The sequence below is a fragment of the Antechinus flavipes genome, chromosome 3 (assembly GCF_016432865.1).
Source record: "Antechinus flavipes isolate AdamAnt ecotype Samford, QLD, Australia chromosome 3, AdamAnt_v2, whole genome shotgun sequence".
Classification (NCBI taxonomy): Eukaryota; Metazoa; Chordata; class Mammalia; order Dasyuromorphia; family Dasyuridae; genus Antechinus; species Antechinus flavipes.
The window spans coordinates 556,623,952-556,649,535 of NC_067400.1; the positions used below are offsets into that span (position 1 = coordinate 556,623,952).

The window sequence follows — 25,584 nt, forward strand, 5'->3', positions numbered from 1 at the left end:
ACCTCTTCTGATCTAATGAATGATTACCAGGAGCAGGGTACTAAAGTGACTGTGGTCATCTATGAAAAGAGGAAGATGATAAAGTGAATATAGAATTAAATAAAATAATAAATTTTCTTTTTGTGTGTGTTATTCTTTTTTTTTTATCATTCTTAAACCCAGATTGTATCTTCTTTCTACCAAAGACTATCATATGGGAGTAGAGCCTCAAATTTATTCCTAATATGTTTCCCCCCATATTTTTTGGTACGACACTGAAAATGTCACAACATATTCTAAAGGAGAAGGAAGGAGAAAAAACATGTGTCACTGAATCTCTTTGAATATTTCATGACTTTCCATCCCCCAAAACCCATCCTTTTTCCTTTCATGACAGAACCCTGTCAAGTTCAAGCTATGGGTCTACGCAGAGAGAAAATACGAAGAATACCTTTCCGTATCTGCTTGGTCTTGACACTATAGATAATAGGGTTCATTAATGGAGGAAAGAGGAAGTACACATAGCTCATGGTAATGTGAACCACATGTGGTACATGCTTCCCAAAACGATGTATAAGTGTTAGACCTGTTACTGTTACATAGAATACCAAAACACAACAGACATGGGAAACACAGGTGTTTAGAGCCTTAGCTCGCTCCTCTCCAGAAGCAATGTTCATGACTGTCTTTAGAATTAATATGTAAGAGAAGAGGATGATAAAAGAGTCTAGGAAACCTGTCAATGCAACCAAAACAACAGGGTAGATGCGATTGAAGGTAATGTCAGCACAGGCCAATTTGATAACATCTTGGTGGAGGCAGAAAGTATGAGAGAGTAAATGAGAATGGCAATAAGGAAACCAGTGTAGTCTCAGAATTAGGGGTATAATGGAGAGAAAGGCTCTCATGAAGACAACAATCCCAATCTTTATCACACGAGAATCAGTAAGGATGGAAGTATATCTCAGTGGGTTACAAATGGCAACAAAACGGTCATAAGCCATAGCAAGTAAGACACCAGATTCCATGACTGAGAGTGTGTGGATAAAATAGGCCTGGAGAAGCATGATTCATGACTGATCTCTCTGTAGTTCAACCATAGGACTCCCATCACTGTAGGCATTGTAGTCAGGGTCACTCCAAGATCAGTGGCTGCCAGCATAGCTAGAAAGTAGTACATGGGCTCATGAAGGCTGTGGTCATCCCTGATGAGGAAGAGTAGAGTGCCATTGCCAAAAATAATAGAAGCATAGACAATAAAGAATGGGATGGAGATCCAGCAGTGTGCTCTCTCCAGGCCTGGGAAGCCAGTCAACAGGAATGGGGCTGTGCTGCTGTTGAGCCACATGGTGGCAATCCTACAAATATAAAAGAGGTATTTTTTTATAAGTACAATCTAAGGTAAATATGTCTTTTCTTTCAATTTTTCCTAATTTCCTTAGTGAATTGTTAGGCCAATAACACATTTTCAAACCTACTTCCTAATTAATTGTAGAACAGAATAGCCAGGGAAAAACTGATCACTGAGAACCAGGATGGGTTCACCAAAGCCAGGAAATGAACCTCTTCTGGGCATTAGGGACACTGAGTAGAAATAACAGGAGAGAATGTCACTACATTGATAAATAAGAAAAATTCTATAGACATTAAATATGTGAATTTGTCAGTGCATTTGATAGATTGTATAATTATATTCTTATGAAGAAGATACTCAGCTGGTTGAGTAATTGAAACCAAAAAATCTTAACAAATGACCAATGCCAGACTTTTAATTTTGAATTCTAAGCCTATAGTCCTATATAATCATTCTGATTTACAAGGGGAATATTAATATTCTCCCTTATCTCACCTAATTCAGACTTTAAAATACTAGTATATCTGAATCAGTGAGTAATTGAAATTGTTTATTAAATGCTTTGATAACTCAATGCTTCTTTTAATTCTATTTATTTTATTTTAGTCATTTGAAATTATTATTCTGAAGAGTTTATAGGCTTCATTCAGCTGCCAAAGTAGTCCATGAAATACACACACACACAAAAAGGTTAAGAATCTCTGCTTCATATAGTAACTAACACAGACTGTCCTCCTTTATTTTAATCTCTGAAAAAGAAACGGGACTTCTTCTTGTCAAAGTTAACTCTTTTATTTGTCCTCTTTGTAAGATTACCTACCATTTCCTCAAGGGAACTTGCCTTATTCAATTGAACATTCTTTATTTCTCTCTAAAAACACAAAGGAAAAAATCACCTAAAAGACTTTTGTTGATTTCAAGTTTGTAACATCTCTAGAACACAGCTTTTTCTCCCCTCTAATATTGCTACCACCCTGGTTCAATCCCTCATTATTTCTCACATTGATTTTTTCATAACCAGCTAGTGGATCTGCCTACCTCAAATCCCTCCCCATTCCAATCCAACTTTTGTTTAGTTGTTAAAGTAATTTACTGTAAGCCTCCTATTCCATAATCATCAACAGCTTATCACCTCCAGAATCAGATAAAAAATCCTTTGCTTGCTATTCAAAGCCCTTCATAATCCAGTGTCACCCCTCCTACACACACACACACACACAGAGAGAGAGAGAGAGAGAGAGAGAGAGAGAGAGAGAGAGAGAGACAGAGACAGAGACAGAGACAGAGACAGAGAGAAAGACAAACAGATTTAATTACCCATTTTATATTCTTCAGCCCAATGAAATGGCCTTGCTGCTCCTTGAAAAAGATACTCCATCTCTGGGAATTTTCTCTAGAGGGTCCTCCATGTCTGAAATATTAACCCTCCATCTCTTTATTGGATTCCAAGGTTTCCTTCAAGTCCCAAGTAAAATTCTGACAGGAAGGCTTTTCCAAGCAATTTTAACTCTTAACTTTTTTTCCTTTTGAAAATTATTTCCTATTTGTCCTCTATATAGCTTGTTGGTTCATTTTTGTTAGTCATTTCTCCCATGAAATGGTAAACTCCTTTAGGACAAGGACTTCATTTTGCCTTTTTGTGTGCTCAGTGCTTAGCACATTGTCTGGTATATAGGAGGTGCTTAGAAAGCATTTCTCTATTGACTCTGGATAAGTAGAGTACATCTAGTGGAGAAAGAAGTAACTCTTTGACTTAATTTATCATAACAAGATAACCTAATTTCTTGTATTATTTTTGGACAGTATTACTAGTAGCTCTAGGAAAGTTTTATATATAGTATATCTAGATCTTAGCAAAATATTTGATAAAGAATCTCAAACTATTTTTGAAGATGGAAGGATGTAAACTAGACTAGTGATGTCAAACTCAAATAGAAACAGATCAAAGAGGGCCACATATTGACTTAGAAAACCATAAACTATGGATTCTGTCAATACAAAGTTATTATTAAATAAAATAAAATTTAAATTTTAAAAAAAAGAAAACCATAAACTGACATTGTTTATATATTTTTGCATTGTCATTTATTTGGTTATCAATTACATCTGAATGTGCCTCAAGCACACTGTGTCAGGCACAAATATGCATATATAGGAAACAAGGTAACAGATAAGTATATGTGTATGCATGTATGCATGGATATATCTATACATATATACATACATATCCATCTATGATATATGCATACATACTTGAACACACATGTATGTATAAAATATTATGTGTATATATATTTTTCCCTCAAACAGAACTTGAATGGGCTCCTCTTGTTTATACTACAGTGGAGATTCTTTTGGAACAATAGAAAGTGACTGCTTATGCCTGAACTTTGAACTAACTCTGAAATTCTATGAAATAGTCACTGTCCTTTTGGAGTTTAAATTATATTGCAAGGGGCAATGTGGATGGAAACATATATTAGGGGGGTAATTATGTGTGTACCTACATGTTTACTCAAATATATATAATATTTTAAAGAGAATGTGAGCTACTTGTGAACAGGAGATATTTTATATTTGTTCTTTTATCATTTAACACACTGACAAATAATAGGTGCTCAAAAATTGCTTGATAAATTTAATTAAAAAGAATTGAAAAGAGAGAACACCCTAACAACTACAGAGATTACAAATGAATTCTAATAGCAGATACTAGAAGGATACTAAGGATAACTCTAAAAGGGAGGATGAGAATACACCTATCTCTTTTGAAATATTTCTTCTGCTTTTTTCCCCCTGCAATTACTTTGGTTTATGTCTAGATGTCATGGTGGATAAGGAGGCAGAATCAGAAAGACTCCAAGTTCAAATATAGCCCCAGACACTTACCATCTGTATGACTTTGGGGAAATAATTTAATCTCTTTGAGCTTCCATTTTCCCATTTCTAAATGGTGATATTAATAATGGGATCTACCTTAGAGGATTGCTGTGTGGACCAAAAAAGATTACATGTACAGTGCTTTGCAAATGTTAAATTACTATATAAGTGTTAGAAATAGAAACAATTGAAATTAAATTATTATTATGAAAACTGAATCATTAGTTTTCTTTCAAAACCCTTGCTTCTGTCATACTTCTCAGTTTCTATCAAGAGTATCGCTATCCTCTGAGTTTCCCAGGCTCATATCTTAGGGGTCATCCTTAACCTCTCATTCTTCCTTTCCCCCCAAATCCAGTGGATTGCCAAAACTTATAGATTTTACTTTAGTAACATCTTTCAAATCCTTCTCTCTGACATTGTCACTACCCTTCTACAAATCCTCATTACCTCTTGCCTGAGCTATTTCAATAACCTGCTAGCAGATTTGCCTGCCACTAATCTATCCCCATTCCAGGCCATCTTCCAATAAATTGTCAGTGATTTTCCTGAAGTGCAGGTTTGACTATGTCACACACACCCTCCCTGCCATCCCCCAGACACATACACACAGGATCCCTCCAAGAGTTCATTCAATAAACTCCGATAACTCCTTATCACCTTTAGAATAAAATTTTGTCTCTCATTCATAACTTATCTCTATTCCCATCCTTCCACTTTTCCAGACTTCTTTCACTGTACATCCTTCCATGTACTCTTCAAACTAGGAATTTCTGATCTCTCCTGTTTTTGGAAAAAGACAATCCATCTCCAAACTTCTGGCATTTTCACTAGCTATCCCATATGCCTAGAATTCTTTCCCATTCCTTTTCTGCATTCTGACTTCTCTGGATTCCTTTGAGTCATAATAAAAATTCCACCTTTGACAGGAATATTTTCTGAACCCTACATAATTCTAGTACCTTCTATCTGTTATGTATTTCCTATTTATCTTGTATATAGCTAGCATATATTTAGCATGTTGTCTCCCTCAATAAAAAGTGAGCTTCTTGAGGTCAAGGGCTGTCTTTTATATTTTTTGGTATCCCCAACATTTAGCACAATACCTGATACATAGTAAACACTTAATAAATGCTTGTTGATTAACTGTTTCCATTCTATAAAATTGCACTCAAGGATCTGAGTTTCCTTTTGTCTCTGATTAATTCTTAGAAATAGAAGCTGTGAATAGCAGGTACTTAACAACTGTTTGATGTCTAAATTGTTTCATTGTAGTCTCTATCTCTTATGACTCTTCCTTTTGCTAGGGCAGCAATAGCTCTATTTGGAATCTCCTGGACTTCATTTTAAGGTTCAATACTGAAGATGTACCAGTGCAGTTCTTTGGATGGCTAGTCAACCTCCTCAATCAGATGACAATTCTCCAGTCTTCTTATGTATAGACTGACTATCCAACCAACCCTTCCCCTCACAAATCTACTGACACATATGTTAATCAACTTACTTCCAAAGACACTGAATGATCCTCCTATCAATTGATTGGTTTATACACACACTGAATGACTAGCAGAGTATGACCCATATTTTTAAAAATTTGCTTCAGGTCTCATGGTGCAGTCTCAGGAGCAATAACATATCAGAAATGTAGCCAAAATTGTCTTTAAAAACCATTCTTACTTTGAAAATTTACTCTTATTACAATCTGCCTTTTCATGTCCTAGTAATTCACCTCGATCTCTCTATAAACACTACAGACTACAAAATAAGTACAAAATAGGCAAAATAATAAAACCCATTTGCCAGCCCTTGAATTGACCTTTTCTCTTTAAATATTCCCGTTAGACCATGTCTATAGACCACCACAATGACTGCAGAACTGTCCATTTTTTCAGTGCCAATACAGCCAGCTACCTCATATTGGGAAAATGCTGATCATATCCCAAAACATTTCTGATTTCAACAGTGCCAACAGATAGGCCTCACTCAATCATTCATGCATCAATTCATTCAACAAATAATTATTGAGTACATACTCTTTGAAAGACTTTATTGGGATCTTTGGATCCAGAGGCCTGAAAATTTTTCTGGGATCTCAGGGCAAAAATTACCTGGTAGATATGGAAAGATGGCAGAACAGAACCTGAGGAAGATAAAAGAAAATATAACTGAATATGGATTTCTTCCATTCACAAAATCTCCCTAGCTCATAGTAAACATTCCCTCATTCTCTCCCAAAGTCTTTTTCTCCTTCCTTTTTAAATTTTTTTTCTTATCTTTTTTTAAATAGTATCTTATTTTTTCAAATATATGTAAAGATTATTTTTAACATTAATTTTGGTAAAACTTAGTATTCCAAGTTTTTTCCCTCCTTCCCATACTCTCCCCTCCCCCAAACAGCAAACAATCTGATATTGGCTAAATATATGCAATCATTTTCAGCATATTTCCATATTAGTCATATTGTGCAAGAAAATTCAGATCAAAAGGGGAAAAAATAATGATGAAGAAAAAAAACAAGCAAGTAAGTTACAACAATAAAAAAAAAGGTATCCTTCCCTTTTGTATAAAAGCATTCCTTTGCCTCTGATGGGAGAGGGAAATCTAAATTCAGTTTCTGGATGATCCAGTGAAGAAGATTGTACATAAAGACATCTTGAATGTCAAAGTTCACATTCTTTAGTGTAAGGTAAGATGCTATGTTTGAGGGATCTCTTACACATAACACTTAAGAAGTTATCATTCCATGCAGCTATAAAACCTTACAGAATCCTCAGTCCTCCAGAATATCTCTTTGTTCCTACAAAGCTCATCTGCCAAAATGCCTGGAAGAAAAATTGCCACTGAATTCCCCTTGCTTTATCTCAGTGTTATCTGAGATCACTATAACTGTAACCCAGAAATGGGGGTTGACAAGTTTATAGAAATATATTTGGAGTATTTAGCTGCAATAGAACATAGAAAATACTTTGTCCAGTATATTTGTTTTACATACCAATAAAGGACAAGAGGACTTCCTCTTGAGTCAAATTCTATAGTTATTATTATCTTCATTTTATAGATAAGTATACAGGATTAGAAATGTTAAGTAATGTGTAGATGAGCTTACAGCCAGTCAGTGTTGGAGGCAGGATTCACTATACTAAGGGTAGGGAGAATAGAAAAATTATGGGGAGCAGATTAAATTTTACCATTTTGAATGTAGTTTGACAGGGGATTCACAGATCTATCTTCTTTCTTACAAAGCTGCAGATCTCACAGTTGGCAAGGCCATCTGAAAATTTCTGAGTGTTTATTGAATTTTCGTCTATATGTAAGTATAAATGTAAGAGGTTAGTTTCCTCACTATATCATCCTTATCCTCCAAGGAAAGATATAGGTCAATAATTCTGTGTCTATTCCTTAGGGTTTCTCAGTTCCTACCTTGGGGAGAGAGTAGTCTATTTAGTATCTTGGGCACCAGAGGGGATTATTCCAGAATCACAGAATTTACTATTTGGAAGGAAACTCTGCCTAGAGGTCTCACAATGACTCAAGGCAGCCCATTCATCTCTTAGATAATCATGTTAGAAAGTTTCTTGATTGAACTTAATTTTACCTCTTTTCAATTTCAACTCATTGTTCCTGCCTTTGTGCTCTGGGACCAAATAGAACAAGTCTAATCTTTCCTTCATAAGAATGTCCTTCTGATATTTAAGGGAATTTTCTTGTCCTTCCCCTTTCTTCAGTCTTTTCTTCTCCAGGCTAACTGCCCACTCCAATTCCTTCAGATAATTCTTATATGATAGAAATCCAAGGTTCTTCAGTATTCTGGGAACCATCTATTGAATATCATCCACAAAATTCAGAGAATTTCTATAGATTAAAAAGGGGGATAAAGACAAAAAGAGGATCTCAGTCCAGTCTTCTACTATGAAAGGGCTTAAATATTCTTCCTTAGGTTAAATTCCAAGATTCCAGATGTTTTTCATACCCACTTTTATATATCTAGTCTCATTCTCTGAATACAATTGCTTTAGATCTGTGCAACTTTGTGGGGAAGTTTATTACCAACAGTGTGAGCTAGCAGTTCAAAATTATTTTGTTCTAATTTCTAAAGGAACATTGCTCTGGTATGTGGTAATCTATTGAATATTGCCCAAATATGATTTGACAAATCATGGTGCATGAGGAAATATATAAACTTGGAAGTACTATAAAAATGTTATTTCTTTTGTATTGTTATGACCACTATTATCTCTATCCTTGAATCTTTGACATTTCTAAATAAGAAGTCCCTGTCTTAAGTAACTTCTGAGACAGTACCTTCCCTGTACCTACTAGGCACTATATAACATTCCCATTATTCTTATTGCTTTTCTCTAATTTGGATGTCTTTCTTCTCATTATCTCATGGTTCTTTTAACAAAAAAGTGATGAATATCAAAATTATATGAAATTAGTAATAGTGAGGCTTGTTCCATCTATAAATTAAAAATTGTGGTCTTTTGACTTTCAACAAAAAAATTTGACTTTCAGTATTACACACACACACACACACACACACACATACAGCTTAATTTCAAGTATATAAGGACAGAAATCCACGGATCTATGATCTGATAAACTCTAAGTGCAATGCCACTATATAGAGATATGTATCACTATAAGATCATTTTACAATTCACTGTGAATGGAAAATCAAGGAGAAACATAGTGATCTGTATAATAGCAACAAATGTGATCCCTACTCTAGGGAAAGGACAATTTATATAAGCAAATACAACTAAACATTTTGAACTTTCTTTAGAAAGTATGGCATCAAGCATATCTGTAGCAACTCCCTTTCATGTATCTGTTTTGAAAAGTTAACAGAAATTTTTTTTCTCCTTCCCACCCTTTGCCCCATTGGAGAAAAATAAAGATAAAATCCCAAATTTCTTGTAATATTTGTGCATAGTCAAATAACTAAGCAGCAGCGGTTTCCAGAGCTCTTAGGCTATAGATGGTAAAGGGATCAGACAAGTGGTCAGAAGGAGATTTTGGAACTTTTTGCTTGACTGGTACAGAACTCTGTTGCATTGCCCAGACACAGATTTCAATCCCTGGGCAAGGGCAGCAAGGTGAAAAAGAAAACTAATCATGATTCCAGAATGAGAAAGAGTACTTCTGGTTGATCACCGGCCAGAGCACAAGCTGGGAGAGAAGTGAGCACACTTGTCACACTTCTTAGATCATATCACTTTGAAAAAATGAAAAATCCATAGGCATCCCAGCAACAGAGCTCAACTTATCAAAAATAAGATGAAAAAAAAAGCAAACAAGGAAAAAGAACCTGACTTTAGAAAACTATTTTCTACAGAAAAAAAAAAAAGTGAGGATCCCTCAGGCTAGCTGGGTATGGCTGGAGCCTAAGTAGGAAGCACAGAAATTTTTACCTAGTAGACTTCTTGTGGAATCAGGGTCTGAGTCTGGGAAGAGAAAGTGAACCTCAATTGATTTGGAATGCCATTCCCAGCTGTGCTGCTGAGACACAGCTCTGAGAGAGAAGAAATCCGTGCTGGATGAGTATGTAGGGAGTAGGGCAGGGACGTTGCTGATTGTGGGTACTTGCAGGAGAGTAGAGCTCTTAGTTTGGGGTTCGTGGTCAGAGAAGACAGCAGAATGGAAGCTTGAGGCACCACCCTTCACCCATTATTAGAAGTACTTACACTAATATCTCTTATTAAAAAGAAAAATAAACCCACAAAAAAGAAAGAACTCCATCATTGAAACATATTATAGGAATAAGAAAGACTCAAGTTCATCTTCAGAGAGGGACACTGTAGTAAAAAAAAAAAAAAAAAAAAAAAACCTTCTACCACAAAGAGTAATGTGAAATGGCTCTTTGGCCAGAGAGAACTTATAGAACTCAATAAAAAGTTTAAAAATCAAATAAAAATAAAAACCATCCAAGAAAACAAGAAGATTATGGGGGGAAAAACCAATTGAAAAAGGAGATACAGTCTCAAGGATGAAAATAATTCTTTGAAAATTAGAATTGGGCAAGGAGAAGCCAATGAAACTATGAGAGACCAAGAAATAACAAAACAGAATCTAAAGAATGAGAAATTGGAAGAGAATGTGAAACATCTTATTTTTTAAAAAGTGACAGATCTGAAGAATAGATCAAGAAGAGAAAACATAAGGATAATTGGACTGCCAGAAAATTGTGACCAAAAAGAGAACCTTAACACAATAATGCAGAGAATAATTGAAAATAATTGTCCTAGAGTGATAGACCATGAGGGAAAAGTAGAAATAGAAAACTTTTCTTCTTCTTCCCCTCATCTCCTTCCCCAGATGGCAGGTAGACCATGTATATGAAATGTTTGGTTGGCTTGTTCTTTTGATTGTCCATAGATATGAGTCAAGGACCTGGAGTCTTTTATTATAATTGCCGATAAATCTTGTATAATTCTAATTTTAGGTCCAGCATATTTGAATTGTTTTTTCTTATTTCTTGCAAAAATTTCTCTTTGATCTGGGGATTTTGAAATTTGGCAACAATATTTTGGCTGTTCTTGAGTGTGCTATTGGTTATTAAACTATGATTCAAGAAATCATAGCCAGAGATCTCTGAAGGCCTCAGAGAAGGCAAACTAGGTAGAATTAGTTAATACTGCAAAGATCAGTGGCCAGAGATACTCTGACACCCTGGGAAAAAGGAGAGACTGACAATGTGAAATGTCGGGTAACACTAGAGCTTTCGCAGATGAAGTAATTGCTCAGGATTAAGTAGTAAAATGTTATTTTACAGAAGATGAGAGAGAATTCCAAGAAAGAAAAGCCACAAGGAAGAAGGAATGAGCCATGGTGTTATGATATGATAGTATTCTGGTTGGTTTTCTGGAGGTCTCTGAAGCAGCTTTCCTTTCAAAGAGTAATCACCACAAGAATAGCCAGGTGTTAAAGTCCAAAGTCCAAATTCTTTATTGTCTCCTTGCCTGGAGCCCAATTAGCTTTCTTGAGGCTATTCAGACAGGCCTTGGTCTCGTGGGGGGACGAGGAGGACAGGCCAGCCACCAAGAGACTGATGGAGATGGAATGAATCTGTCTCTCTTTGGCTCTGAGAGCTTGAGCTCCCACCTTCAGTCCTCTTGTCTTCGCCTGCTCAGTCTCCGAGCCTCTTGGTACCCCAGAAGAGCCACCAGGAACCTGACCAAAGATGGAATGTCTCTGGCTGAGTTTGTCCCAGCTTTATATGCTCTATTTTAATTACATCATCATAAGTGTGAATCTTGTGGAACTATATTAAGTATGAAGTACATGTACTGAACTAGAGAACCATGCTAAACTAGATAACCATTGTATTATCAATTCCACTGAGTTAGTACCTTGTAAGAATCCTTGTTTCAAATATAGAGTTCTGGCCCATAACATGATACCATCATGCAAAGTGCTGTCAAGCTGCAAAACCAAAACCCGTTAATAGGATACAGACATGTGAATAATGGAGGAAAAGAGGGAGATGAGTCCTCAATCACTGTCCGTCTGTCAACGAACATTTATTAAGTGTCAGCAACTATGTTAATGCCTGGAGTAATTTTGTAATTATTTATTCATTTCCAGTGCTGTGTGTCTCTTTACGACCCTCCTTTGGGGTTTTCTTGCCATTTCCTTCTTCAGTTCATTTTGTGGGTGAGGAAATTGAGACAAACAGGGTTTGGTGACTTGATCAAAGTCACTCAGCTAATAAGTACTGGAATCAGATCTTCCTGACTCCAGGTCTCATGTGCTATTCACTGCACCACCTCACTATTTCATGACACTTAACTGCATCTTAGCTACAGATTGGGGACATAAAGGAAAGCAAAAATCAGTCCATGCCTTCAAGAAGATCAGATGTAAATGGGATGTACAATGTACAAATAACAGACAGGGATTTTTGGTTTATTTGCTTGTTTGCAGAAATGAAAGATGGCTGATTCAAAGGGAGGAATGAAATGGCACCTTCCAAAGTTGGAATAAAACTATTGTTTCTCTAAAGTGTCTAAAATAATAGCTTATTCTCTGCTATTTATAGATATTTTAATTAATTTTTTAAAATTTAACTTAATTTGTTAGCTTCATCCATACAAAGAAACAGAAAACTCTCAGGAGAAAGATAGGTATACATAAAATTCAAAGCTACCAAGGTGAGAAGAAAATAGTAGTCTGATTCCTGAAAAATATTGAGGGTGAATCCAATCTATATGGGCTTAGAACTTCAGCATTGTTCCATGGGCAACCTTGTATGTTTTCAAGCCAAAAAGAATAGAAATTTATAGATATAAAGATAGACTTACAAAAGGACATGGAACAGTTTTTCTTTGTTTTTTTTTTAATTTTGTTGTGTTGATTTTGTTCTAACAATATATAATATTACATAGTATTGTTTTTCTATATCTATTTGATCATAAAAAAATTCTATTTTTACTGGGAACAGAGTACAATTTTTGGAAATTTGATCTATATATACATGTACAAACACATTCTCTCACTCCTCTTACCATGCAGATTTTCTCTAGGTGTAAATGTATATTTCTATGTGTGCATAAATATACATTTATATTTATTTATATGTGTATATATACATATTATATTTTCATTTTTCAGCTTGGAATTTGTTGCAAATTTGACATGTATAGAAATAACAAGAAAAAAATAGAAATCCTTGGCTATACCTTGTCTGATTAACCCAGTTATTATATCTTTGTAATTTCATACTCCTATACTTCTATCATCAATTTGCCTTCCCCTGGAAGAGATGGTGAATTCCCTGTCGGATCTGCTTGGTCTTCACCGTATAGATGATAGGATTCATCACAGGAGGTGATAGCAAGTAGACATTGGCCATAATCACATGGACCAGAGGAGGGGCATGTCGGGCAAAGCGGTGAGCCATGGATATTCCCACCATTGGTACATAAAGGACAAGCACAGCCAAGATATGGGACAAGCAGTTATTGAAAGCTCTGAATCGCTCAGCCTGGGATGCAGTGCCCAGGACACTATGCAGGATTAATCCATAGGAGACCAGGATGAGGAGAGGGTCAAGCACAATGATGAGCAATACCAGTCCAAACCCGTACCAGCTGTTGACTCGAGTGTCAGCACAGACCAAGCGGATCATATCTTGGTGGAGGCAGTAGGAATGGGATAGGAGACGAGAGTGACAAAAGGGCAGACGCTTAAGCAGGAAAAGTGAGGGCAGTACTGCCAAAACACATCGAATGATAATGGCTATCCCAATTCTTCCAATGACATTCTCTGTGAGAATAGAGGCATAGTGAAGTGGGCGGCAGATGGCAACAAAGCGGTCATAGGCCATGGCCAACAACACTGAAGACTCCATGAATGAGAAGGTGTGAAGGAAAAAGACTTGGGCAAAGCAAGCCTCAAAGCTGATTTCCCGGACATTGAACCAGAGAAGTTGCATTACTGTGGGTAGAGTGGTAAGGGTCAGGCCCAGGTCAGTTAGTGCCAGCATGGAGAGGAACAGGTACATGGGTTGGTGGAGTGAAGGCTCTGTCCAAATGACAGTCAGAATGGTAGTATTGCCCATAATAGAGATTGTGTATAAGCAGCAAAAAGGGATGGAGATCCAAATGTGCATAGCCTCAAAACCCGGGATGCCCATAAGAATGAAGTAGAATGGCAATTCAGTGGCATTAGTGGCTTCTGACATGACTGGCAAATACACCTGTAATAAAATGACTTTAAACTTACTTTTGTCAGAAATTATGCTCTTTGCAGCATTATTTTTTTTAATAAAATAAGGAATTTAAGGCAAGTAATTACTTTAGGAGTATGTTAAGAGTTCAATAATCATCGAATTTTGAAATAGTTGAGTGATTTGATATCAAAAAAGAAACCCTGAAAGTAGGTAGAGCTGATGTCTTGATATAGGAATCAGAAGAATATATCTCATGCTATAGATCTTTATTAATCATCTGTAATTTATAATCATCTGAAATTAAATGAGAACATTCTATCACAATCATACTGATAGATACACCAATCCTACGTCTAGATACTAATTACAAAATTTATCTTAGAGGAAAGACATGATGGAAAGAAATCTCCTGGCGGCACACATCAAGAGAGCACACACCATTTCAAATTCTATTACACACCCAGTTATAAGAATTCCAAAAGGTCTATGTCAATAGAGCATGCAATGGTGATTCAAATACTGTTCTGTTGATCATGTCTTACCAGCCTTAAGTAAAAATGACTTGATAACACTATTCCCTCATCTCTAATTTAATCAGTCCACTCTAGTGAAATTAATCTCTCTATTGGCCCATTCTACTGTGCTCTTTGGGATTATAGCTCTCTTGTCAACAAATTGCCAACAAAATTATAATCTTAAATTTATGAACAACACTTCTTCCATTTCTTCATTTTAAAAGAACTTTGTTTCTTCTCTCAAAGCTCCCCTTATTGCTAAAATAGGTTTAGGATGTTCAATATGGAGTTATACTTTATTCCTCATTACTCCTTTCAGGTGATTCTCCTCCCAGTACATCACACGGGACTTTTCTCTTTTAAGATCAGGCACTTAATTTATACCACCTTCTCCCTGTACTTATTATTGTTATCAAATAGCCTTTCAGTTCCCTAAGACTTCAGTATCTGGTTCAGTTTTCTTCTCCATCCTACACCCAGCTCCATAATCCTCAAGAACTTTACTATTCAGATTGACAACACTTTTACTGTTCTAATCACTTCTTCAACTTCTCCAATTCTTTGTCCATGACACTTTGATGACATACCGGCACAGTCACATTTTAGATTCTACCATATCATAAAAATGTATCCTTTCCATGATAAATTGTGACAATATTTTTTCTATGAAGAGCTACCCATTTTTCTAACTCTTCCATTCATCAAAATAACAATAGTATCTGATATATAGAGTGTGTCAACCACTTCAGTATCTTTGCCAAGAAAACCCCAAAAAGGAATCACAAAGAGTTGGATAGGATTGAAAAATGACTAAACTACAATGCTAAAATCACTGGTCCCTAACCATTCCTAGTGTGAAAATCCTTTGTTGGTTAAATTCTGCTATCTGATTCATCTTCTGTTGCTACATAAAATGTCAATATATTTCTGTGTAAGTACATAAAAGAATGACACTGACATGATGTTAATTCCCCAAGTTCAATATATTGATTTTGATCAAATCCTTTTTGCTTTTGGGAAATCTTCCTATTTTATTCTTCCTGAACTGTTTACCAAAGAGAATATTTCAAACCTGTTCTTCATTATATTAACCTAAATTGTTTTCCTACATTTACAGCAGAAGGTCCAGCTCTCCACTTCCAAGGGAAAAAAATGATTTTATGTTCCAAGAATTCTCCAACCTTTCCTCTTCCACTCCTCAAAAATTTTCAGCACTACGATGCAAGACAATTCCAAAAGATCCATGATGAAAAGTACTCTTCACCTCCAGTGAAAAAAGTGATGAACTCTGAGTGAAGATTAAAGCCTGTTTCTTTCACTTTTTGTATTTTTCAATTTGTCTAATATGGAAAGATTTTGCATGACTTCACATATAATTAATATTTTGCTTGCCTTCATGACAAGTGGGATAGGGTGGGAAAATGAGAGAAAGGGAAGAATGTTTTTAAAATGTATATAATTGGGAAAGTTTAACATTATTTTAATTTTAAAAATTCAATAACAATATCCACTTTTCTTTCCTTCCTTATGGGCACATAGGACTACTTCTCACTTCAGTCCTAGTTCTGTTCTCAAGGGATCAAACAAAACAAGTATAACTCTTAACATACTTCAGATAATAGGATTATAAATTTAGAGTTGGAGGGGACCTTATAGACCATATAGTCAAACATATTCTACTAAATTCTGTAGAATTTACATAATAAGCCCAACATTATGCAATAGTGTCAGAATTAGGATTTAAATCTATAGGTTCAAGTTCCAAAGCTAGTGTTCTGTCTACTGTACTAAATTGCCTATATTTATACTTTGCTGAAGACTATGTCAACTAAGCCTTTATTCCAAATTGAGCATCTTCACTCCCTTCTACTATTCCTAGTAAGCCATAATTTCAAGATCTGTGATGTATTCTAGACAAAATCCTATGGTCAGTCTCCAGATTAGCTATATGCATATTTAATATAATCCTTAAAGTTCAATTCAAATAAATCTCTTTTAGGAAATCTTCCTTGATTCATCTGGTGCTTGCCAAATATATTAAAATAGAATTCCTTCTATGGATAGGTTAGTAACTAGCTAGAAATTTCATAATATTTTTAGTAATCATGTCAATAATGGGCTCTGATCCCAACTGTTTCATTTTACATCTCTTACATATTCATTGTAAAATATTGTACATCATAGTTATATATATATATGTATATACATATACATATATATATATATATTCTTAGTCTCTAAGTTTTCTGACATCATGATAGTTATCCTAAACTTTGTATCTCCTATAGTAGCCAATATATTTCTTTTCAATATGATATTGATATTGATAAATTTTTGTCTTACTGAATTTAGTAAATTTAATCTCATAGCTCTTAATATGAAAAATATTCCCATGGTTTTCCTTTTGCCTCTCCCCATCTTTTATTTCTTTGCAAGACACCGTACTTTCCTATCTCCAACTTCCTAATTCTTCATTACACTCCATATTCTTCTCTTATCATCACTTTGGGGCCAGTTGCCTCATTTTCTAAAGAAAAAGTAACACTTGTGAATATTTTCGCTAAGTGATAAAGGAAAGAGATTGACATTGTACAGGATCCAAGGCTAAAAGTCATCTTAGAAATCATCTATTTCATTTCATTTATTTTATAGATGAAAAACCAAAAGCCCAAAGTGTTTACATGCTCATACAGCTGTAGGTAATTAGAATTGAATCCCAAGTTTTCTTCCTCCAGCTACAATGCTCTTGAATATAACTCACTGAATCCAAATGTTATTTCTATGCTGATAATTCCCAAATCTACTAGTCCAATTTCTCTGCTCACCTCTAGTCTCACATTAACTATCAGACATCTCAAACTGAATATTCCATAGACTTTTAAACCTAATATATACAAAACTGAACTTCTTTTCCCACCAAAACCTACCCCTTTCCCCAATATCTTTATTATAGTCAAGGATACCATAATCCCAGTCACTAAGCTCTAAACCTAAATGTCATCTTCAACTCCTTACTCTCTGTTACATCCCATATTCAATCTGTTTCCAAGTCTATTCATTTTACCTTCATATCTTGAGTCTGTCATTTGGCTCTTCTAACACCCTCTTGTAGGCCCTCATCACTTCATACCTGAAATATCGAAATAGATTACTGGGTTGGTATCCCTTCTTCAAGTCTCTCCCTCTTCCAATACATCATCTACTCAGTTTTCCAAAGGGATTTGTACAAGCACAGTTCTGTCATGCTTTCCTTTAACTCAATAAACTCCAGTAGCTTTCTGGCATCTCTAGGTGGAAATATAAATTCCTACTTGGCATTTATATCTCTTCATCAGATAGCCCCTCTCTACTTTGCCAATTTTCTCATGCCTTATATTCCTTACCACAGTCACCATGTAACCAGTGATTTTTTTTTCTTTCTTGCTATTCCTCAAACAAGACACTCCATCTCCAGACTCTGGATATTTTCATAGACTATCCTTCTGCCTATAAGGCTTCCCTTTCAAATCTCCACTTTCTGCATTCCTGGGCTTCCATAAAGTCCTAACAAAAATTCTACCTTCTATAGGAAGCTTTTTCTAATTTCTCCTAATTCTAGTACCTTCCTTCTGATGTTTATCTCCAATTTATCATGTATAAAGCTTGTTTGTACATAGTTGTTTGTATGTCCTTTCTTCCATTAGACTTTGAACAACTTGCGAGCAGGTAATGTCTCTTTTCTGTATATCCCTAGTGCTTACCCCACAATAGGCACTTAATAAATGCTTATTAATTGATACCTTCTAGCTATATTGTGATTGCTCTCAGATTAATTTTCTTAAAGCATATATATGACCACATCACTCTTTCAAACATTGCCACTAAAAATATCATTTTCTACAAGATAAACTCCAAATACTTTTCTCTGGCATTCTAGACAATCAGGTTCTCATCGTGCCTTTCAGCCTTATTAACCATCATTCCCCCTCAGATACCAAATATTCTAATAAACCTATATTATTTACTATTCCATTGTTATTTTCTGTATATATTCATATTCCCCCAGTGTTTGTACTTCTTTTCTTCCCTATATTTCCCCTTTCATTACCTTCTTCAAGAACTTATGCATTCAATTTGATTCGATAAACATTTGGTTAGCATTTGTTCAAGGCATATTTTTTTCATTTTTCAAAGGCTTCCAAAATAATGTCTGGCGTGTAGATTACCCTGAAATGCTCAGAAATACTCTCTCTTATTCTTCTGAACTTTGCTTTAAACTTTGTAGCACTTTTTAAAAACACATATCTAATTTTTATTGCCAAAAATTTGTAAATTAACTCTCCACGTAGATTAAAGCTTCTTAATGTCAGATTCAAATCTTATTTTTTTAATGTCTATCTCCTCCCAATATTTCCAAGGATGGGACCCAGGAAACAAGTTTCATCACAAGGTCAAATGACCAAATAAACAAAAGAATGAATGAATGAATAGTGAACTAAGAATGTGTCCCTATGCTCAGTTCCAACATTAACTCTTCTATCCTTCAGTATTCTTTTCCTTCTTACTTTTTCTGTCTTTCCATTCATTCATATTTCATCTATTCAGAAAACTGAAGAAATACTGCGTTGAAAGGAACTTTAACAGTTATCTATTATAGTGCTTATTTAAGTAGAAGCCCCCACTACAATATATGTGAAAGAAAGCATTAGCATCTATTTGAAGACCCTCAGAAAAAAAGAATCCTCAACTTCCCTATAAAGTCCTTTCAACTTTTAGTTGGTTTTGCTCATTTTCAATCTTTTGTGACCCTTTTTGGAGTTTTCTTAATGAAAATATTGAAGCAGTTTGCCATTTTCTTCTCTAGCTCATTTTAAAAATGAGGTTATAGAAGTAAACAAGGTTAAATGGCTTACCCAGGTTCACACAACTGGTATGTTTTTGAGGCCAGATGTAAACTCAGGGCTTCCTAACTCCAGTCTCAGCACTCTATCCACTACTTCACCTAGCTGCCCTATATTCTGCTTTACAACATCCTCAGTTTTTAGGAAGAGACAGCATTATGCCATGGAAATTTTAATGGATTTAGAGTCAGAAGACCTGGTCTCATATAGTGACTGTATCTTCTGATTCTGGTAAATCATAGGTCTAATTTGTCTCATCTATAAAATGAGGTTGAGATAGATTGTCTCTATGGATTCTTACACCTTTAAATTTATTCATTTTATTCTTATATCAAAACTAAAAGCCTCTATGAAATTTATATTCAGTACTTCTCTCACTTACTCCTCATATAAACAAAACAAGTTCCTTGCCTTCCTTCTGTCTTCTCCATTTTCTTTTTCTTTCCATCACTTCTTCATATCTATTCCCTTCTTTACCTATAATTCCACTCTGTTCTGTGTCCTCCTTCCTCCCTACAGTCTGTCTCCCCTCCTAGAATATATCCTGATGGATAGTAACATGTGCAAAGAGAACCTAAATAGAAAACAAAGAGAGAAAATTTAGCTCACAAATATATTCTTTCTTGAAGAGACACATTTTGCTTTCACAAACTTTTCCATTCTCAAAAAATTATTCATCACTCCCCTAAACTGTCATTATTTTGAATTTTTTTTACTTCTCCTTTTACTGGAAAAATGTCCCTTTTCCTAAAGAAGTCCAAGCCCATTTCCTTCATAATTTAACATCAAGATAGCTCTTTGGAAGTGTGAATATTCACCCGTTAATGCAGATCACTCAATAATTTCTTAAAAATTTCTCCCTTTTCTCATGACTTCTTGGAGTGCATCTTCCCCAGACTGTGTTGACCCAAGATATGAGAGTCTCACTCCCTAGAAACTTACTCTTTACTCATTTTATGTCCTCAGAAAGAAAAGGAAAAGCAATAATTTCTTGTGATCTAAGGCTTCTTATACCTTATTATATAGGTTCACAATCGAAAATCACATTTAAAAAGTTGGAGGTATCTAACTTTCTGTTGCCTGGTTCTAATTTTCATCCTTCAAAGCACTGACAGATACCACACTGAAATTATAAATGATCAACAGCAATTAAAGGAGAGAATTTAGTTATTTTACCATCACTAGGATTGCTTGGCTTAGGAAATACTGAACCAATGGTTGGCTTCTAAGAGTCTGAATAGAGTCCCTGTCTCTATCCTAATAATAGTGCAGAATGCTGGTCCCTAGCCTTCCTCCCCTAAAATAGACCTGAATAACTGCACCTGAGGGAACAAGATAACTGGAATTTCAAACAATAAACAGAAATAGGAAGAGGAGGAGAACCTAAGACCATAAGAAGTCCCAAAGGAAGTGCAATCTCCAAGCAGCAAAATATTCAGTGACTTATGAATTTGTCTTTTATTTGTTACAGTCCATACTCTAAATACATTTGCTTATGCCACCCCTGAATACTCCATGAATTTGTTACTCTTGACATAAACTGGGATTGCCATTGGATTGCTGTTAATTAATCTTGTTTCATTTTCTAAAATTTATTGCTTTTGTATTGTTTTGTTTTTGTTGTTGTTTTGTATGAATCTGTCTAAGTTTTCCCTGATTTATAGATTCTGGCTATAACAAAAGTGCTAAGAAAACCTTTGAATGAAATATAAAAGCCATCAGTGTCATCATTAATAAATTAATACTCTCTGCCTTCATTTTTACACTTTAGTCAACGTTTTATATTAGGGTAACTTCATTCTTTCACTTTCCCTGACTGTGAATGAGTTTTGAATGTTTTATATGATGAAATATTCTATTTGAGATGTTTTTGATATACCTCCCTCTACCCCTAGCTTCCTGGATTGCTAAAGTAGAGATTTTATGGCATTGGTATATTAATGCAAGATCAAAAGGATTATAATCCTTGATTCATCACTCAACATACATAAGATATTGTCAAGAATTGATTGTTCATTTCAAGCTACTATGACTCACAGATCAAAAAAGGCATCTCTGAAAAATCTAAATTATTAGTGTATTTATTATACACAGCAAATGGATAATTATGAAAATCATAATAATTCTTTCTAACCTCCCAATGATCCCACTCTCACTTTCTCAGTAGAAACCCTTGCCTCAGATTTCACTAGAAATGAAAAGAGTCCATTCAGCAAGAGCTCTTTTCTCTCTTTTCCAGTACATCTGACAATACTAAGATGCTTTCTATAACTCTCTCCCTTTTTACCTATATCTTATGAAGGTGGGCACCAAAGGTAGATGAGCAACCCTGAAAAGACTTGGCAAATCCTCAAATCAGCTGTGCTAATCCTCATTGAAGATTAAGAAATGCTTGGCACTAAGTGACTGACTGACCCATACTATTTTAGAGGTTTGAGGAAACATTATTTTATTTATGTATTTGTTTTTTTCATTCATTCATTCATTAGTATTGCTAAATCTCACAGATATTGCACTTTCAACCTTCTTGTGGAAAGAATTAACTTGATTTTTGGAAAAGAAAAAGTTAGTTTGGAAAGTCTCATTGTCTGCAAATTACACCTACAGAATTTTTAGCCTTGATTTATATGATTTTTTTCAAGGAAAGGGAGAAAAATGAGCATCTGCAAGAATATTTGTTTGTGGAAACAAGAAGTTTTTTATTGATTTTGATCCTAGTTCAAAATAATTAAAAATCTTGATTTTTTATTTTAAAAGTTTTAGATTTAGCAGCAGTAGTATCTGGAGAGATTAAATTTAATTTGGAAATTTATATCTTATTTTTTAAATAGTTTTTTATTTCCCCCGAATTATATGTCAAACAATTTTTAGCATTCATTTTTACAAGATTTTGAATTCCACATTTTTCTCTCTATCACCCTCCTTTCCCCTCTTCTGAAAATGGTAGGCAATTTGATATAGACTATACATGTATGTAATACATGTTAACATATTAGTCATAGTTATAAAAGAACAAAGAGGTCAAAAGGAAAAAAAAACATAAAAAAAAAAAACAAAAGAAAAAATATTCTTCAATTAGCATTCAGAGTTTTTCAGTTCTTTATCTGGATGTGGGTAGAATTTTCCTTCATGGGTACTTTGCACTTGTCTTGGATATTATGTTGCTGAGAAGAGATCCTTCATTGTTGATCATCACACAATGTTGCTGACACTGTGTACAATGTTGTCCTGGTTCTGCTCATTTCACTTTGCATCAGTTCATATAAGTCTTTCCAGGTAAAACCATCATTTCTTATTGCACAAAAGCATTCCATTGCATTCATATACCACTTTGCTCAATTAGTCTACAATTCATGGGTGTCCCTTCATTTTCCAATATTTTGTCACCAGATAAAGGGTTGATAAAAAATATTTTTGCAATCTGGATGCTTTCCCCTTTTTTATGATCTCTTTACAGATCTAGTATACAGAACTAGTGTTGGTATTATTGGATCAAAGGATATACACAGTTTGGTTGCCCTTTGGGCCTAGTTCCAAATTGCTCTCCAGAATGTCAACAGTAATTTAATACCCCAAGTTTCCCATAACCTCTCCAACATTTACTATTTTCCTTTTCTGTCATATTAGCCAATCTTTTAGGTGAAAAGTGCTATTTTAGAGTTATTTTAATTTGCATTTCTCTTGTCAAAAGTGATTTAGAGCAATTCTCCATATGTTTACAAATAACTTTCATTTCTTCATCTGAAAACTAAATGTTCATATTTTTGACCATTTATCAATTAAAGAATGCCTTATATTCTTGTAAATTTGACTCTGTTCTCTATATACTTAGGATATGAGGCCTTTAATAAAGAAATTTACTGTAAAAAAGTGTTTCCCAGCTTTCTGCTTTCTTTATGATCTTGTTAGCATTGAGTTTTTGTGCAGAAGCTTTGTAATTTAATATAATTAAAATTAGCTCTTTTATATTTTGTAATGCTCTCACTCTTATTTGGTCATGAATTTTTCCCTTCTTCATAGATCTATCAGAGAGATTATTTCTTGCCCTTCTGATTTGTTCATTATATTACCTTTTATATCTAAATCATGTACTCAATTTAACCTTATTTTGGTATATGGTGTGAGATGTTGATCTATATCTAGTTTAGGCCCTATTTTCAATTTTTCCTAGCAATTTTTGTCAAATAGTCAGTTATTATCCCAAAGACTGGATTTATCAAACACTATGTTATTATGGTCATTTACTATCACGTCTTATGTACCTACTCTATCCCACTGATCTACAACTGTTTCTTAACCTTTAAGAATTTGAATGCTATAACATTTGATGCTTACATGTTTAGTATCAATACTACTTCAGTATCTACGGTGCCTTTTAGGAGGCTGTAGTTTCCTTCCTAATCTCTTTTAATTACATCTATTTTTGCTTTTGCTTTATAATTAGAATTGCTAAACTACTTTTTTTTTTTTAACTTTAACTGAAGCATGATAGATACTGTTCCAGTTCCTTACCTTTAGTCTGTATGAGTCTCTTTGCTTCAGGTATGTTTCTTGTAAGGATCATATTGTAGGATTCTGGTTTTTGATCCACAAGCAAGCAAGACAGATTTCTAAAGTTAAATATCTGATTACGTATATTATTCTCTCTTTGAGCCAATACAGATTAGAGTAAGATTCAAGCAATGCCCATTGCCCATCCACTCCTCTTTCCTTATACTGCAATACTTTATATGAAGTAATTTATCTTATTCTATCTCTATCCTTTCTTCCTCTCAATGCACTCTTATTTATTTTTATATCATTCCTTCAAATTCACCTTATATCCTTATTTTCTGTCTATGTATATATCCTCTAATTATTCTATTTTTAAGAATTGTAGGTATCATCTTCCCATTCATGGATGATAACAGTTTAGCTCTATTGAATCTCTCATGTTTTCTTTTCTCTTTTTTGCCTTTTTTAGACTTCTCTTGGATCTCAATATTGGAGATCAATTTATTTTTGACTCTATAGTCTCCTTGTTATTTAAGTTTTAAATTCTTCTATTTTATTAAATAGTCACTTTTCCTCTTGAAGTATTATGCTTAATTTCCCAGGATTGTGATCTTTGGTTATAGTCCCACCCTGTTTGACTTCAGGAAACTCACTTTCCATGACCTCTGATCTTTTAATGTTGCATCTGCCAAGTCCTGTGTATTCCTGATTGTGACTTCCCAATATTTCATTTTTTTCCTAGTCCCTTGTAGTATTTTCTCCTTGATCTGATAGTTCTGGAATTTGGATATTATGTTCCTTGATGTTTTTATTTTGTGATCTCATTCCTGAGGTGATCACTGGATTCTTTCAATGCCTATTTTGCTCTTTGGTTTCAGGATATCAGGACAGGTTTTTTTTTTCCCCATTTGGCCAATTCTACTTTTTAAGCAGTGGTTTTCTTTTTTCAAGCCTTTGATTCCTTTTTCATAATTCTCTTGCTTCATTCTCATTTATTTTTCCAATTTTTCTTCTATGTCTCATATGATTTTTAATCTTGTTTTTAATCTCTTCTGTTATTTCTAAGCTTCCAATTTTTGTTTGAGGTTTTGTCCATGGGTGTTTTGACATTGCTGTACCCCTCTGAGTTTGTATATTTTCTCTATCACAATAATAACTTTCAGTGGTTATACTCTTTTCAGTGGTTGTTTTTACTCATCTTTTATTGTCTTTTTTTTCCTTTCTTTTAAATTGAGCTCTCTTCCCACAGTGGAAGGAGCATAGTCTCAGGCTTCTTGTGCTAGTGACTGTTGCCTCTGACTTTTTACCTGGTGTTGCACCAATGTTGCCCTGAGGCCCATGGAGGACTCATGTCTGGTGCTAGGATGGAATGAGGATGGTTGATGCTGTCAGAGATATAGGAAACTGGCAACTAATCTGGTGCTGATCCAGGGTCCTAATGAGGGTGTCTGGTTTCTTCTGAGGCCAGTGATGTGTTTCTGAGTTTCTTTGGGGCTGCACTGAAGCGCTCTAGCCTCTGACAACTGTTTGTTTTCCCAGGATTATGCTGAGCATCTGGTGGTTCACAGAGCTGGAGTCTGCCTGACTCCATGCTGAAGCATGTGTGCATCTTGGAATTGGCATTTGCTTGCCACTGCACTGGGGCTCAGGATCTTCTGCTGGTTTGTTAAGTTGAGGCTTGCTGCTAGCTTGCAGGGATGCTTCCTGTCCTGGATGATACTCCTTTTTTACCCAAGTGAGACAGACTTTCCTGCCAATATTGCAAGTTTCTTGAGCCAACTGATTGTTTCACCTTGTCTTTTTGCTAGT

General features: G+C 34.9%; 2 protein-coding genes across 2 annotated transcripts; both read right to left on the minus strand.

The window, feature by feature from the left end:
- Positions 1-389: 389 nt before the first annotated feature.
- Positions 390-1,330, minus strand: LOC127555339 (olfactory receptor 51B6-like). Its single transcript, XM_051987570.1, is given in 2 exon segments — positions 390-1,039; positions 1,042-1,330. Coding segments are annotated over 2 exon segments (936 nt in total). The 5' UTR covers positions 1,328-1,330.
- An 11,623-nt stretch (positions 1,331-12,953) lies between these two features.
- Positions 12,954-13,898, minus strand: LOC127555329 (olfactory receptor 51Q1-like). Its single transcript, XM_051987556.1, has one exon. The coding sequence runs from the start codon at positions 13,896-13,898 to the stop codon at positions 12,954-12,956; it is 945 nt and encodes a 314-aa protein (XP_051843516.1).
- Between the last annotated feature and the right edge of the window lie 11,686 nt (positions 13,899-25,584).